Below are 14,588 nucleotides of genomic sequence, written 5' to 3' on the forward strand. Positions count from 1 at the left end.
CTACAATTCAATACATTCAGCTTACCCTACATGCCATGTCAGAGCTAGAAGAGAAAGCAAAAACATATTCAATCTAACATTGACGTATTTTATTTAGCTTTTTTTTTTTGCAACTCTAAATTACAATCACTAGTACACCTATAATTCTTTTTAGTGTGTTCAACTAAAGAGTAAGCAGACACAGCAGAGGTCAATTTAAAAGAAATCACAGTACTTCTTAGTGTAATCTGCAAAAGAGGGAAAAAGTCTTGGGCCCACTCCTCGGAAATAAATATCAAGTAACCATAAAAATATTCAGCCATTTTCCAGGTATTCAGGGAGGTTCAAGCATGGTCCCAGGCAGAGCATCAGAGTTCCTCTTTGAAATATCCCAGCTTTGCCAATGACATCTCTTTTCTCAACTGCATAACTTCCCAAAACATCTGATCAACTATACAAATAGAAAAGGAGACAAGTAAATCATAAAATATCATTTTAATTATTTTTTAGCTGTTTCACTGAAAATTTAACATTAGCTGAAATGCCAATTGGGCATTTCCTAACGTCGTACCTAATGCCTCACCATTTTACTGCTATTTCACAGAAATTTTTTCAGGTATTTGTGAGCATCCCAGTTTTATGAATAAATGAACAATATTCACCTATTTGTTAGATGCATCCATGACCACTTTAGCCCAGCAGCATCTGCTTCAGTGCCCTGAGTAAATGGCAATCGTGTTGCCATTTTAAGTAATTACACTCAATCCTCAATTATTCTAATTTAGGGATCTTCTTGCTTTAGTTTGCTACATCTTGGCCATTCCACTGTTTATTAACACCAACACAGAGTAAAACAGGAAAAAATGGAAAACAAAAGACAGTCCAGGGAACTCAGTAACATTCTTTTTGAGAAATAACCGAGAAAATGGTTTTGTATATGGCTCAAATTAGAAATAAAAATAAATGTAGAGGCTGATCTGTAAATTCAATTATCTCTACTTTGGCAAGCCCTCCCTGTAAGTGGAAAAAAGTTGGCTTTATATTTCAGATAAAAAGTCTTCCTCTGACATATCATCAGATTAGAGATTGATTTAGATCAGCAGTTTTCAACCAGTGGAGATTTTGTTTCCTCAAGGGTACATCTGACAAAATGCCTGGATACATTTTTCATTACTGGCATCTACTGAGTAAAGCTTAGCAATGGTGTTAAACATTCAACAATGTACAAGATAGCACCCCCCCCCAACTGTCCCCGACAAAGTTTATCCAGCTCAAAATGTTAATAGTACCAAGCTTGAGAAACACCGCTTTAGATTTAGCTGCCCTAAATCCTTTTTGGCACAAGGCATGGATAATACACATATTTTAAAATTAGTAATATTTATCTGCTACAAACCCACACATTATATGAAATGTACCAAGTACCATGAAGTGGAAGAGTGACAGAAACCAGAGAAGAGGCCACTTTTATCACCATCACCCCCACTACTACTCATGACAGTTTCTCCCTATTTTCATAAAGGAAATTATCGTTCATCTTCCCTACAAAAACTTACTTTAACAAGGAGAAAAAACACACTTGACAATTTAACTTAACGTAAATCATCTGTTCTGTAGCTTAAATCCTATTTATTATCCACCAACAGTATTCAAAAATATTTCAATTTTATTAAAGTCATAAAAAGTATTGTACACTTTAAAGACTACTTTATGCTACTCAGGCTTTTCAAATTCAACATTAATGAGAGGTTTCACCCTCATTCTTTTAGGCATTAAAATCGTAATTACATGGGATTCTAAATAAATATGACTCTTCTCAACATACCAGACCTGTGAAATGCTAAATTAAGTTTTTATCAGCATGACTAACCTTTCCACAGAATTAAGATTCACTGGTTTGTTTACATGGCAGAAGATAGCAGGCTCCTTCTAGCTTTTAAATATAAAAATACTTTCAGTCCCTAAAAAAATATGAATAGGAAATTTCCTACAACTTAAAATACAAAATGAGTATGGACTTATCCCTAGCTTAGTATCTGCTATTTGTTTTAAAACAATCACATGTACTCAAGAAACACTGCTTTGGAGTTGTTGGGCCGTATTCATTCTCATGCCTGGCATTTAAGACATTTGGCTACAGAATCATCAGTAAACATGAAAGACTGTATTAAAAATATTCAAACACTTGCATGAGGTTGGCTCTCTTGAATATATCATCTATATGTTTCAGCTGATTCAGAATATAGTAATCTTTATTCCATTCCAAACTATCCTCATGACTGCTTTATTAATTCACATGTGAAAGTACAAAATACAGAAAATTACTGTTAGAGCAATAAAATAAATCTGACCATGTCTAGAGCTTACTCATTTTTATTTCTTAGGAGCAATTTCAGTAAGCTTTTTACTCCCCTAACTTTCGCCATGTGGTTTATCAATATACCTCCCTTAAGAGTTATATCTGATTCTGCTTAAAACTCATATCAGAGTAAAATGAGGCAGTTTTAAGGGTTAAAAAAATTTTAAAAGACATTAGTTCCCAAATACTCCACACATTTTATTAGAACTATGAGAGATTTAATATGAATGTACCAATAATAAAGTTTATCTGAGCAATACTACTGTGTTCTATACTTTTTGCTGAAGGTTTATGTAAATATTTTGTAACCAATGAAGAACACTCACCATCCTGCTGTTTCACGAGCCCCTGCTGAATATATCGAATGTATGTAAAAAAGTTACATACAGAGGTGATCTAGGCCGAAAGGGAAAAAAAGTCATAAATAGTCAAACTTCTCATATCAAAGTGAGTTTTGTTCATATCAAAGTGGTTCAGTTACTTACCCTGTATCTGCAAAAAGGAGAAATATAATAATAGTTGCTTGAGTCCCCTAATTTAATTCTGTGTTTACAGGACTTACTCTGGCCAGTTAGAGCACATTTTCTGTAAAAGAATGACAAAATTTTAGTTTTTTAAAATTGAAAGGGGTGCCTGGGTGGCTCAGTCGTTAAGCATCTTTAGCTCAGGTCATGGTCCCAGGGTCCTGGGATCCAGCCCCACATGGGGCTCCTTGCTCAGCGGGAAGCCTGCTTCTCCCTCTCCCACTACCCCCTGCTTGTGTTCCCTCTCTCGCTGTGTCTCTCTCTGCCAAATAAATAAATAAAATCTTAAAAAATAAATAAATAAATTGAAAGCATTCTGCTCCTACCTTCTGTAGAAGTTTCATACTCACTAAGACAACAAATATTTGAGACCTAGTACATACCAGGCACTATTCTAGATGCCCACAGGCCTGAGAAAAACAAAGGAATAAGCCACCTTACAAAAATACTGACTCTCAATAATTATATAAGGGGTGCACTATATTCAGACATACCATCCTTTCTATTTGCACACTACTACAGACTCTCAGACTTGGTATGATGGCTTTCTGGTTGGAATGAGGCTATTAGTCTCTAAAGGGCAGAGACTGTATCTAATTCAACTTTAACTGCCGGGCACTGAGCAGGTGCCTGGTACACACCAGACGTTCAATGACTGTTGGTTAAGTGATGAGCCACCTGTCACTCTACTGCTCAATACAGTGATGCTGGCTTGTCTATCAGGGCAGACTGTGAAGCAGCCCAGCTATTACCCTCCTAAGCTAGGACCATGGCTGAACACAACTACCACTCCCTATCAAGCCAAAATGATACAGCTGTAACTAAAATAAAGTGGCCAACAGCATTTTAAATAACATTATAGGGGGTCCCCTGAGTGGCTCAGTCGTTAAGCGTCTGCCTTCGGCTCAGGTCATGATCCCAGGATCCTGGGATCGAGTCCCGCATTAGGCTCCCTGCTCAGTGTGGAGTCTGCTTCTCCCTCTGCCTGCCGCTCCCCATGCTTGTGCACTCTCTCTGTCAAATAAATAAATAAAATCTTAAAAAATAAATAAATAACATTATAAATTACAAAGAAAAATATGTTACATGAACATTAAATTTCAGCTATACTTAAAAGAAATGATACAAATGTGCCTCCATATTAAGAAAACAAATGGAGACTGTGTATTTAAAAGAGGATCATTTTGGGGGTGCCTGGGTGTCTCAGTCAGTTAATCGTCTGACTCTTGGTTTCAACTCAGTTCACGATCCCAGGGTGGTGAGATTGAGCCCCATGTCAAGCTCCATGCTCAGTGTGTAGTCTGCTTGAGATTCTCTTCTCTCTTCCTCCTTCTCCCTCCCCCCAGCTCACTCGCTCTCATTCTGTCTCTAAAATAAAATCTTAAAAAAAGAAACTTTACAAATAGGATAATTTTGGAGATGGCCATTCCGACCACAAAAGAATTCTCATATTTTCAAAGAAAGTTTGCTTCATTGTTCCTTTCTTAGAAAATTCCTTTAATGATCTATAACAATATTTTTAAAACACTAACTACTAGCTTAGGGGGGATAGAAGATCAAGAAATTAAAAAATGGCACAAGTGTTGGAAGTCCTTGGAACTTCCAAAAGTATAATTTACACAAGAAGGAAAAGTAAGCATTTAACTGATAAAAATCAATGTATACACTACTCTTCTGGAAACAGACATATACCTGTCTGTCTAGTATTCTAATTTTGAAAGGGCTTTGCTAAAGTCGTATTAAGCAACAACTTCTGAAATAACGAAAGTGTTTCTTACCTCATTTCCAAAGCCAACTTTGAACTGTCACTGCCAACACATTCTTATTTAAGCTAAGGTTCAATGTCAAGTTTTCTGATCTCCAAGGCCAGAGTTTCGTTAACATGCTACACTTCCTCAGTACCTCTTAGCAGCTCTAGTCCCCAGATTTTAAGCCCTTACCTGGCATTTTCACTTAGTGATGTCAACATGTCTAAATCTAGACCCACCGTCTTCTTCCCCAAACCAGAGTCCTTCCCACTAAGTTCCGAAATGTCACACCATTCTTCTAGTCGGCCATCTTTAACTCCTTTCCTTTTACCATCCCCACCTGAATCTCTTCCTCTCCAAAGTTCTCTTCAGATTTGTCACATCTTTCCCTCCATACACTTACCATCCTCTGAACACACAGTTTCTTGTTTCTAGGCCTTCAGTCATATGTACTCTTCTTTACCCAAATTCCACTCCTGCTTCAAAAACCGAGATCAGATTTTCCTCCCTCTGAGAACACCCCTGGATCACCACCCACGGGATGGGTCTTGGCTTCCTCAAAGTTCCTACAGCATGTGCCATTTACGTTGTGATTATCTTCCCCACCTAGTCCATGAGAGCCTTGGCCAGGGCCGAACTTCAATTTCAGAGAAGAGAATATCTTCCTGAAGTTTCTCCAACATGTACTCCAAACACCTTGGCATCTAACCCCATTCCTATAAGCACAATATCCCTAAACTACCTAAACTGTTCCCTAAACCTAATCTATATGATTATTTTACTAAAATACTATATAAATCCACTAACTGATATCCTCATTTGTCATCATTTGATATTTGCACATGTTATATATAATAGAAATTTAAAATTCTATAATAAAAACTGCTATATGCTATATTTAAAATAAGGTATACATAGACCTTAAAAGCACAAAAACTGTTATCACTGATGATCAGGATAAAAATATTCGGGAGCTTGTGGAAAGAGTAGAATTTAAAGATTTTATTTATTTGACAGAGACAGCGAGAAAGGGAACACAAGCAGGGGGAGTGGAGAGGGAGAAGAAGACTTCCTGCTGAGCAGGGAGCCTGATGTGGGGCTCAATCCCAGGACCCTGGGATCATGACCTGAGCTGAAGGCAGACGTTTAACTGACTGAGCCACCCAGGCACCCCCAAAGGAGCAGAATTTAGAAATGTAAATCCCTTCCCCTAGATTCAGAGGCCACTGTGCCACAGTCACGGCACAGAGGGACTGTGGTGGATGCTTGGCTCAGAGAGCAAACATGTGACCAGGTACTCCCCACAGACAGCTACCTGAACACTAACACTGTGTGATCAGGAAGAACCACGTGACTCCTACAACAGGCTTTCACACAGACCTATTAGTTCATCTCAATCAGCCCTTTTCTCCTCTGCCTTCACTGTGACCCAGACAGGAGTCAATTCCTGCTTTCTAGGAGCTTTCTCAGACTTTCCGGTCCCCTATACAGATCTAGTTCTTAACACCAACTAAGCAGCTTCCTCCAACTCTTTCCATCACTTCGCAAACAGCTTTGCCAAAGGTTCTAGGAACCACTGGTTTCAGTCTTTCCTCCTCCTAGGACTGGAGAGTAAAAAGCCTGCCCTGCTATGAAATATGGGAGTCTTACCTCTGAAGGTTTATAACTGCCAAGTATCTGTCATGTATGAAAGATAGAACTGGTTATTTACCAAAGTGAGAATCCTTTATATGATAGTATGAAAGGGGAGGATTACGGAAGTCTTTTTGGCACCCTGTTTTCATGCTTGATAAGACCTGGTCTAATTCACTATCTTCCCAAACTATTTTTAGTGGCAACCCTCAGGAACAAATATTTTACACCAAAACCTATATGTGTGTGTATAACAAACAAAAATTCTGCTTATGACCCACTAAACTAATTTTATGAATTGAATGAGTCACAACATATGGTCTAAAAAAATGTTTCTAATAACTGGTCCGAAATATATGTATATTTTTGTAATTAAAAGGGCTCTCCTTTGATGATAAATTTGAAATGCTATTATCTCACACTGAGGATTTAGGCTGCACAAACTAAATAGAAAGCTAACAAGAAATTTAATCACATTTAAAACTAGAAAAACTAAATATTTACAACATATAAAATTTTTAAAACTCAGTATCTTCCATAAGACATGGTTCTGAAAACGTACTTTGGTCCTCCACATTCGACTGCAGAGGCTTTCACAAATCGAACAGGTTGTAATCCCACCGGTTCAATGCTTAGAGTATTGTTTTCCACAGCCTCCAGAACAGCTGAAGCCAACTTCAAAAAAACAAAAAGTATCAGATACTACGCTGGCATAAGAATCTTAAAGTTGCATTCTACAGTAAACTGGATTTTAAAAAATTATTCTTTCCCCAAGCTCCACTAGTTTGGTCCTAGGCCAATGAAAAAGAAATTACATAATCTTGGTTTGAATTCTTTTATAATTCAAATATCGTTATGAAAGGCAATTCAGTTATAGCTAAGTAACTTTTCTCATTATCTAGAAGAGGATTGAAGGCATTAATTCCAATCTGTCCATCTCTTACCCACAATTAACATCTATTATTAATGCCACTTCAAAATGAATACCCTAATGCTTTATTTTGCTAAATTTATACATATTTTTAAATACTGGTCATTCATAACACAGCAATATATACAATTACAGCTATATATTTTCTCAACTTGTATTTACATGCACAAGAGTGACCTACAAAAGAACTAGGTGGATTATCAAATATTCAATGCCCAGATGGAGATGGTAGCAACTGGTAAACAATAGACGAAACTGGCAAATTTCTTCAGTTTGGCAAGACTACTAATCCGGAAATGGACTACCCAAAAACAGACACAGAGCCACAATGAATACCATGTACCTATCAAAAGTGTCTTACTGTCCATTTTAACTTCTCCTTACAAGTAATGTTAAAATTAAATCCTCTAAAGACTTAACATAAGACTCTTAGGATTACATTTCTTAAACAATGATTGACAGGATATTTATAGACAAACCTTCTACATGTAAGAACAAATTAAAATTATGACGTTACATTTGTATAGTACCTTGTATTTTTTTTAAAGTTTTTGTACGCACTTAATTCACTTCATTTCATCCTCTTAACAACGCTGTGACATAAGCAAGGAAGGCATTTTTTATCCATTTTAAAGATGAAGAAATTAAATATAATTTTTTGTCATGTACAGATAAACCTAATAAACGCCCTGGAGTATACAGAACTTCCCTTACACTGAACCTCAGACCGAGAATCAAGAAATAAGCCTGACCCCCAATTCACATTTACTACTTCACTCTGGTGCAACATATACTTCATTGGGAATGAGCCTCTGCTCACGTTAAGCAAAGATGTTCAGTAACTGAATGCCAAGAAATGATTGTGATCTTTGTTTGGAATGGAGAAAATGATAAAACATGACATGTTATCATAACTTATTCATGTAAGAGAAAATATATAACATGATTTAGCAAAAGGTCAGGAACAACTTTAACGCATTACTATTAAAATTTTTTAAAAAATTACCTCACTTTTTGAGAATGTTAAACATGGAAAGATATCTTCCTGATAAATTTTGTCTAAGAAAGGACACGATCTATCCATTGTAGGATCATCCTTCCAAGATCTGAATTCATTATACAGAGATAAGTCAGCCTGACAAACAAACCAAAAGAAAACACAAAATAATCTTTTTAAAGGTACAAACATAAAATCACTTTATAAAACCAAAACCTAATATAAACATTACTGAAAAAGAAATCTTCATTTAAAATAATGAACTGAACCATTCTTGATGAGTTAGAATACATGGTACCAACTTTCTTTTTTAAAAAAATCCAAACCCCAAATGACTGACTAGCTCTTTTCAATGGATCTACTATGGTGTCAAATGATGCTACCTTGATCCCCACCCACCCCCCAAAAATGTTAGAGCTCCTCTTAAGACACATGTGTACACTGCTCTGAATATAAAACAAGTGATGAGAAGTCTTTCCTGAAAATAATCAAAAAGTAATTTGGAGCCAAGTTAATTAAATAAAGTGTCTGAATAAATGGAGACTAAATTGTGAAACCCAGTTTGGGTCAAAAATGACAATAATTGGGGGCGCCTGGGTGGCTCAGTTGTTAAGCAGCTGCCTTCAGCTCAGGTCATGATCCCAGGGTCCTGGGATCGAGCCCGACATCGGGCTCCTTGCTCAGCAGGGAGCCTGCTTCTCCCTCTGCCTGCTGCTCCCCCTGCTTGTGCTCTCGCTCACTCTCTCTACCCTATGCTCTCTCTCTCTCTAGCAAATAAATAAATAAAATCTTAAAAAAAAAAAAATGACAATAATTGTTCTGCTATTACCTGAGGGCATTTTCAAAAGAACTCTGAAAATGTTTACTTGTAAGCAGCAAGACTAAAAGCAGCACATATATAATCTCCTAAATTGACTATCTTGAAACAGAACATTTATTAAGATATATTTTGGCACAGCGACTGTCTGAATGACCAACAATAATCCAGGCTGGCCCCATCTTCCTAGTCACTCTTCCAGTTGTCCCTCCTTTCCCCTCCTCCCTTTAATAAATTTTCCCCAAGTATTCTTCCCTCCAGATGCCCTCTTCTCAGCTTGATCCTACCTGTCACACAGCCACACCTGCCCCCGGCTGCCCACTCACAGCAGTGCCCCTCATCCTCCTGCAGCCCTAAGCCACTCTCATCCAGAAGAGCTGGGCACACCATAAACGACACACTGACCGCAGCTATGGCCTTTAGGAGAGCCTAACCTCACATGCAGGTGATTTACATGATGGTAATAAAAGGCTGAGTGTATCCGAGCTTTCCTACAGACCTTCTTTTAAGGTATATAATGGCAACGTCAGTGTGAATTTTTTTCATCCCAATCCATAAAATTTTTTGAGTCAAAACTAAAGGCAAAAGATTAAAAAAAACAGCAGACAAATAATACATTTCCAAATTCATTTTCTTTGTAAAGTTTACCCTTCCATGGACATAAACCCCAAAGCAGGTAAATGGTACTCTACGAAAAGATTCTAGTTCAAAGGCAGTCATTTAAACTATTAAGAGCTGACCCTGCACCAGGAACTGGCAAGCGCTCCACAGACACTTAATCCTCACAGCCGTGCAAGACAGACACTATGATCTTCATTTTTTTAGATAAGAAAACTAGGGCTTAGAGAGGTAAGTAACTTGCCCGAGGTTACAGATCAAGACACCTGTAAAAGTTCAAATTTGTGTCTAAGTAACTCAATCACAAAGCCTTGCATAATGCGTGTGTGTGTACTTGCACAGACATGTGTTTTAAGTGCTTTCAGAAGCTACGCTGCAAATGTCGTTTCTGACTGCCTGTCACATTTTCTACAGAAACAAGGACATGGTTCACTTTCTTTCCAACTGTTTTACCTTTTTCTAAGGCTTACACAGGTCAACCTTATGTGTTTCCTTTGACTAATAAAACTTTTTGATAAGTTTTCATAAAACATTAGAATACAGGATATATCTGAAAAGCAGAAAAGTTATCATTCTGAAGTTGCTTGCTGCCTATTCATATTTCATGAGACCTCATAAATTAAAAACAAAACTTTAAAATGTCCCATGAGAAAACATTTAAATTTTGTTAGTGTAAACAACAGAAAACAAGGCATATAATCATACACACTGAGAAATTGCAGCAAAATACAAGTTGTACCAAGCAATTAAAAATGCTAATTAAATTCAAAGAAATTAAAGTTATGACTAAAAAAAGTTTCTGAAATATTTAACCAACATGGATTTTAGATTCTGTCACATTCAGATTTGGCCACGTATTCAACTTCTCTCTCATTAGCACCTTTTTTATTAATAAGTAAACAAAATCCAATTCAATTAAAATAAGTAATGACCTCAGTTACTCAATTTAATAAAGTCCTGGCTTCCACACAAAAATTTAACCAAATGAGCAGATTCAGCTTCTTAAAGATCAATGATGAACCTGAATACAACAATGTAAAATATAGCTTTCAGGAAAAAAAAGGGGAAGGGCTGCTCCATGATCAATCCCCTTGGAAATGCCTTCTCATAGTATGCAATGATAAAATGAAAAAATATTTTATAATTATACAATTTTTAGTAAAAACAGCTCAAAATATCTCCACAGTATCTCAGTTACCTTCACAACATATCTTTTAAAATGATAAGGCTACCATTAGTTCTATTTTTTGTTGCTTAATTATCTGAATTAACTCAAGACCCTCTTACTGATATAAAACTCTACCTCCCCCAGAGTTTAAGTAAAAGCAATGTACTGTTCAAGAAAATCACCTTATTTTCACACATTTCTTATATTCATATTGTTAGAGTATCTTACCAATAAATTTTGACTAGCCAGATCATTAAAGCCACCCACTATCCTTTATACAACACATGACATTTGCTCCCTAAATGAAATATCAAGGTTAAGAAACTTACCAAGTTTCCAGCAGGTAACTCCAGGTCAGCCAAGTAGAGAATCGAACTGAAGATTCCCTGAAAGCAGCCAGCTCTAGATAAAGCCTCCCCCATCTTAATATTGCATATTTTGTACTAAAAATTTTGCTGGCAAAAATCACAACTGACACCTCAGTGATGAGAATTAGTAAGTATCAACAGAGTCAGAGGGGACAGTCCTTCACGAGTTACCTCTTTGCAGTCTTTTACAATTGGCTGTATCACACTGAGGTCCTGATGACCGCCACTCATAGCACTGCTTGTACTTTTATTTCTCGTATGCCCCTTTTTAAAAGGTGTCTTTCCACCTGGCAGAGGCTCTTGCGTAGGTGATGTTGGAGAACTGGACAAGACAAGTGTCTTCAATGCAGCTACTTCAGCTTGAAGGACATCGATCTTGAAAAGAAATCAACATAGTTCCATGTACTAATTATGTTTTATGACAGATACAGCTAAATGCTAGCAATCTAGTCAAAACACTGTCCTTTCAAAGATGATATGTAAGTTTAATTTGTATTTGCTGTGGAGTAATAAAAAGAAAGTGAAACCAAGTTGTTTAATGTTTCTATATGGCTTAAATTTGGAGACTATTCATGATGTGGAATGAAATTTTTAAAATTATCAAAATGTCTAACATAATTCATGTGAATGTTCAAAATCTTCAAAATATAAATAGCTTATGAATAGTTGTGGTTCATTCCTAAAATAAAAAAAATCTAGGAACAGTTTGGTGGTTTTTTTTCCCAGCGACTTAAAAAATATGAACTTTAAAATGTGTTTATATAATCCTTTTGATAATACATGTGATTCACAAGACTTAAAATCCTTTGGTTCTAATATAAATGAGCACCGACTGTTCACTATTAGTTGTATCTGTGTGGTAGCTGTTTTCTATTTATAGTTGCCAGATCTTCTAAAATAAGCCCTAGTTTACAACAGGAACAAAATCTAATAAATGTTTAAGTATCCTTAAAACAGTAATCACTGATTTTACATTTTTTTTACTATTAAAGCAGCAAAAACTTACTTTTCCTTGTGCTTCCTTTAGCTGTTTCTCTGCGGCTGCCTGCTTGACATTTGCTTCTCTCACCATCTTATGAGCTTCCTGAAAAAGTTGAAATCTCAAATTTTGGAAACAAAGTATTTAGCCTTTGTTTTCAAAAATCTCTCAACAAATGTCTATGACTACAGCAAAAATATACTACCAAAATTTAACCTGAAAATAAATATTCAATGTCAACTCTTGAAATAGCAATTGTCATCTGATAGGTAAACTGGTAGGAATTAGGAATAGGTTCTTTCTTTTAGTACTAATATCACTGGCGTAGCCAAGTTGAGTTCAATTATCCTGATCAATGTTTGTGTAAAGACTATGAATGTGATGAAGGAAAACAAATATCCCACATGTCAAACCCAACTTCTCTGTAGTGAGGTTTCTGTAATTTGGCCACAATATATATATTCATATTATTAGTCATAGTAAAGACACACAGAAGGGACAAGTAAAAATATTAACACATCAATAATGTTGCAGTTTATAGCAATGACAGCTGTGAAGCCTTAGAGCTTCCAATAAAAACATTCACAAAATGATATTAAGTGACAATTCTATGCAGAACAATCTAAAAAGGAAAATCAGAGATTAGCCTTTAATAAGGTCTTATTTTTTCAGTACCATAAATATGAAACTCTAGGTATTTAATTCCTTTTTTTCTTATATGTATTCATCAAAATTTACTCATGACATCTCTTTGTGAGGTACTATTCCAGGTGCTAATAATATACTGGGAAAAAAGAAACAAGGTCCCTGTCTCTTAAGGAGCTTACATTCAGTTTACATTCTAATAATCAAATAAAATAACCAACTAAGAATTCTGGGTTTTACTATAAGTGCAATATGAAACCTTATGATCTTTTAAGGAAGAAAGTCACTGATCTTATATTTTTAAAAAATTACTCTGCTGTATGGAATAGTCCCATAAAAGATTAAGGCTGGACTGGAACCATATACAGGGTGCTTGAGATAATCCCCTGGGATTTAAGAACACATACGTTAGAACTTCAATTTACAGTTTATGAGAGGGAAGAGAAGGAGGGAGGGAGGGAGGGAGGAAGGAAAGGAGGAAAGGAAGGAAGGAAGCAGGGAGGGAGGGAGAGAGGTTGGCTGGCTGGCTGGAAAGAAGGAAATCAGCTTCAAAGACATTAACATGTTTGACAATGGCAACTTTACTAAGTCTGTCAACTGTTCAGTGGAAGAGTAAACATTCTCCACATCAGAGTCCGACAGCAGCACTCCGATTTGCTTTTACAGTAGTAATGAACTGCGGCTTGTTTATATTCCATGAACATGAATTTACAGACCACATTAGCTTAAATAAGAGATGCTTTACTACCAATGCTTTATAATGAGATGAGATTAAGTGTGAAAATCTTCCATGCACAATTATGCGGGTTATCTTGTATCAAAGTCCTTAAGAGCTGCCAATTTAATGAGGTTTTCTTTTTAAAATAACAAATGTTTCAGATTTGCTGAATTTTTCTCTGATGACAAGTGGTGTCAACAGATCACTATTTGGCAGATATTTTCTATTTTTATAAACATACCTAATCTGACCCTTCAGGATAAGTGACATTTTAACTATAAATGCAAAAGTAACTCATGCTAAGGAGAGATTATTTGTTTAAATGTTTGGAAATGGACTCTGCTTTCCTTAATAGTGGACTGTGCAACTTGGACCAAACCTCCCATGGAGAATAACTAGAGAAGCTGGACAAAATTTTTTTAAATGTGTCTGACAGTATTAGAGAGCTAACAAAATAGTGAAGAACTAGGGGACCAATATCTAGAAGATGTAAACCCAGATTAAGAGAGCTGGAATTTGGGGTGACTTTTCCTCTAGAGGTATGAGGGACACAGTGTGTGAAGAGGTGTAACCTACGTGTAACTGAAGTTCAAGAGGAGAGAAGAGAGCGCTAGAAATGAGGCAGAAGCAGTAACTGAGAAGATAACGCACAGGATTTTGCAAACTGACAGAAGACATTAAGTAGTAGATTCCAAAAAAGTGAAAAATTTCCATCACTCTGTTATTCTAAAGGTGAAGATGATACAAGTATCGTCTATACCAGGAGTCAGCAAACTTCTTCTGTGCAGGGTCCGCCAAGTACGCAGTTGGGGCTTTAGGAGCTAAGCGGTCTCTGTTGAAGTGTGGAAGCAGCCAGACAGCACAGTAACGGTGAACGTGGCCATTTCAATAAACATTTATCAGCACTGAAATCTGAATTCCAGTTTTCATGTCACAAAGTACTCTTCGTTTTTTCCCCTAACCACTTAAAAATGCAAAAACCTATCTGAGCTCAGAAGGCTGCACAGAAGTAGGCACAGCTAGTTCTGCCCTGTAGGTTGTAGTTTGCAGACCTCTGATATAAACATTCATGTCTATTCACTTACAGACTTTGAAAATGGAATTT

General features: G+C 36.5%; 1 protein-coding gene across 2 annotated transcripts in view; it reads right to left on the reverse strand.

Moving 5' to 3' along the window:
* Positions 1-79: 79 nt before the first annotated feature.
* RAB3IP (RAB3A interacting protein) overlaps positions 80-14,588 on the reverse strand; it is a 42,817-nt gene continuing 28,308 nt past the window's right edge. For both annotated transcript variants that reach the window (XM_035002152.1, XM_035002151.1), the window contains exons 5-11: positions 12,148-12,225; positions 11,313-11,516; positions 8,180-8,308; positions 6,805-6,917; positions 2,824-2,923; positions 2,665-2,734; positions 80-430 (exon numbers count right to left, since the gene is read on the reverse strand). In XM_035002152.1, coding sequence (XP_034858043.1) covers positions 348-430; positions 2,665-2,734; positions 2,824-2,923; positions 6,805-6,917; positions 8,180-8,308; positions 11,313-11,516; positions 12,148-12,225 — 777 coding nt within the window. In that variant the 3' untranslated portion in view covers positions 80-347. The remainder of the gene's footprint in view (positions 431-2,664; positions 2,735-2,823; positions 2,924-6,804; positions 6,918-8,179; positions 8,309-11,312; positions 11,517-12,147; positions 12,226-14,588) is intronic.

The sequence above is a fragment of the Mirounga leonina genome, unplaced genomic scaffold, assembly GCF_011800145.1.
Source record: "Mirounga leonina isolate KUSES-001 unplaced genomic scaffold, KU_Mleo_1.0 Mir_126, whole genome shotgun sequence".
Taxonomy (NCBI): Eukaryota; Metazoa; Chordata; class Mammalia; order Carnivora; family Phocidae; genus Mirounga; species Mirounga leonina.